The following is a 3,422-nucleotide window of genomic DNA, read 5'->3' as shown; positions in this document are numbered from 1 at the left end:
CATCCATTCTTCCATCCATTTTCCATTCTTTAATATAACTACCTCACATCCTTATCTCATCCACAAATTTACTTCTATGCTCTTATTTCTAATTTCTAAAACTCTCTTCCATTTATTCCTTTATTACCTTATTACTATTGCTCTCATCCCTATTACTAGTATCACTCTTTTATTACTAAATTCCTTATTTTATTTTATTATTAGAAAATATATCTAATTAAAAATAGCCATTTTCTCATGTAGTAAATGAAAAGGTTATTTAATTCTATCTATATAATATAGACCGTGTGTTATCGTCCATAATACCCATACAACAGAAATCTTCAAAGGACATAATGATATTTATATATCCTAAGAACGTTCCAAAACATTCTCTAAAGATTTTGTGCTATCTGGGTATAGACAAACGAATATATAAAATTGCTAAAGTTATTGTTCTTTTATTTAATATTTTTCGATTATATTATGTGAGTATAAAAAGCACTTACTTTACACACATACATATAATATACACATACACATATACATATACACATATAATATACATATACACATACACAATACAATATAATATCAAGATAGAATTAAATATCTTTTTTATTCATTATATACGGGAGAACTATTTTTAGACAGTTATATCTTTAAAACTATATCTTTAAAACGAAAAATCGTACAGAAATGGAAAACACATTTTAAAGCTAAAATTTATACCTTCGCATGGCATTAATAAAATTTAGGAAACAAATTTTCTAGTGCTACCACATCACGAAATCTCTCAAAATCGTCACTTTTGAAAGATTTTGTCGTTTTTTTTATCCAATTTTCCTCTAGATTGTAACGTGATAGCCAAATTTATACAACAGATTCGTGTTTGGCGATAAAAAATGTCAGAAATGATACACTGCAAAATAGTACAATATAAATTACGTTACTTATTTATGGATATTTTAATATCTGCAATAAGAATGTGCAGCGCGAGTAAGTTTTATTTTGATCTGAGCAATTAGTTTTTTAATTTCGTTACATCCGCGGTTTGTGAATGTTATAGGGAAGTAGCAGAGCCGCAGAAGAATCTGCGCCGCAGGCGTATAAGGTGCTTCGAAACGATCAAGTTGGCAGGTAAGTCAAACTGCTAACCCTCATTTGAAAAGGCCTGAGACAAAACATAGGATAATTTTAGACTATGAGCCTCAGAAAACAATTAATTTCCCAATGAAAAGCGTATAATGTACCAGTATAAGATATTGCAAGTAAGAGTCTTTGCACAATGCCAGGTTACAGGCAATAGGAATAGGCATTAGCAAATATAAACAGGGAATAGAAATAATTGGTCAATCCGAATTCCTATTCCCTGTTCCTATTGCCTGTTGCCTGGCATTCTGCAAAGGCCTTAAGGGGATTATAGAGAATTGCTGAAAATTGTCCTTGTTTTTTCATAATTTTTTATGACAAATTGAATAAATATGCGAAAGTGTTATTTTGACGTGTATTTATACAACATTTAAATGTATTTATACAACATTTAATATTTATACAACATATAAGGAGAAGAAAAATATAATTTTGAAGAACAAATACTTAATATAAGTGTATGTTACATGCAGTTAAAATATATTTCGGTTTCTTTTTCAAGCTCGTCATTTTGCAGTAATATCTTGACTTTCAATAGTTCAATTAAGTTGAATTTTAGGTAGAAAATTTTCGTAAACTTGTCATTATCGGGAGAACTATTGACAAACTCGTAAAAATATTTAATTTTGAAATTAACTTTTTTACTATAAAAGAACTGAAAATTTTAATAATATTCCATTAAGATATTTGCAATTTTGTTAACTTTTATTCAATTTCTATTAGTGGTTCACCCGATAACGACAAGCTTACGGAAATTTTCTATCTAAAATTCAGCTTAATTGAACCACCGAAAATCGAGATATTAGTGACAATCTTGAAAAGAAAAACGAAATATATTTTAACTACATGTACCCTTATATTGAGTACTACACTTATATTGAGTATTTGATCATCAAAATTATATTTTTCTTCTCTTTATACGTTGTATAAATACACGTCAAAATAACACTTCTGCATATTCATTCAGTTTGTCACAAAAAATTGTGAAAAAATAAGCACGATTTTCAAGCAATCTGACCCTCTAATCCCCTTAAGTTACCTGAAATGATAGAATAAGCAAATCGCGTGATTTCTGTGTTTCACATAATAAATACTGTTGTTATTTGAACGTAGCAAAGGATTACGTCCTGGCGTGAAGATAGCGCGTTCCTCGGCGATCAGAATATAATTGCTTTAATTGCCCATGATCTAATTTGAGCCTGTTCGTGTAGTACACAGTAACACGATGTGTTTTTAGGTACATGGTCACGAGCAGAGAACTGCAAGCTGGCGAGGAGGTCGTGACGGAAATGCCTTTCGTCGTCGGGCCAAAGGCATGCACTTATCCCTTGTGTCTCGCCTGCTACACACCTTGGCCTCCTAGTCCGGATGACAAACCGCTGTGCTCCAAGTGCGGTTGGCCAGTTTGCGGTGAGGAGTGTGAGAATTTGTTGCAGCATAAAGATTACGAGTGTCAGGTAAATGCGACAATTGAACATAGAAGAAAAATAGAAGAATCTCTTGTGCAAAATCATAGTAATGAGAGGAAGATCGGTGGAATTTAAATGTAAAACGATTAAACACAAAACGAAATGTCTCGTGTATTTCTGTATCTTCATGTCTCTTTAATGATACTTCAGATTATTATCAATAATTACGTGTCTTCAGTTACGATTATTTTCTTTTATCATGACGATGAACTGAATTCTGCAAGTTCGTACTCTTGAAGAAATAGAGACGGCCTCGGGAAAAAAAGTTCATATAGACTTCTAAATGTCCGTATAAGTCCCCAGGATATCTCAAAGATATTCTGAAGGCTTCTAAATATATACATACCCATACAGCACAAATATCTGAAATACAAAGACATCCCAGAGATATCACATTGTCTCTGGAACGTCTCTGGGATGTATTTTAGACATTTGGTGCTGTATGGGATAAGTTCTCAGAACATTCATTGAAGATTTTGTGTTGTCTGCCTTTACGGAAAAAAACCATAGGAATACGAAAAAATTATTGGCATATTAATGAAGAACTACAATTTTTCAATAGCATGTCAGTAGTTTTTTCGTATTCTTGTAGTTTTTTTCTATAAGGGTAGGTAGATTTTGTCTCTGTCTCTGTCTCTCTTTCTCTCTTTCTGTTCATATATGGCTACATATGATCATATATAATTATATATAAATATGCTGGTTTGAAGATACAATTGAAGTAAATACTTATGTTTATGATAGACCATGATGAGACCAAAGCTCAGTGCATGACTTCGTAACGAGTGATCTTATGTTTGCAAAGACGTGAATTTAAATAGG

At 31.8% G+C, this 3,422-nt stretch overlaps 1 protein-coding gene across 1 annotated transcript in view; it reads left to right on the top strand.

Moving 5' to 3' along the window:
• Positions 1-3,422, top strand: part of LOC116844767 — a 9,452-nt gene that overhangs the window by 724 nt on the left and 5,306 nt on the right. Inside the window, exons 2-3 of the mRNA XM_032816778.1 lie at positions 1,049-1,119; positions 2,369-2,672. Of these exons, the coding sequence (XP_032672669.1) occupies positions 1,049-1,119; positions 2,369-2,672 (375 nt within the window). The remainder of the gene's footprint in view (positions 1-1,048; positions 1,120-2,368; positions 2,673-3,422) is intronic.

Source organism: Odontomachus brunneus, unplaced genomic scaffold (assembly GCF_010583005.1).
Source record: "Odontomachus brunneus isolate Ranch 3 - 2012 unplaced genomic scaffold, Obru_v1 Obru_scaffold_046, whole genome shotgun sequence".
Taxonomy (NCBI): domain Eukaryota; kingdom Metazoa; phylum Arthropoda; class Insecta; order Hymenoptera; family Formicidae; genus Odontomachus; species Odontomachus brunneus.
The sequence above is the reverse complement of the archived record's forward strand: the minus strand, read 5'-3'. Positions and strand labels throughout refer to the sequence as shown.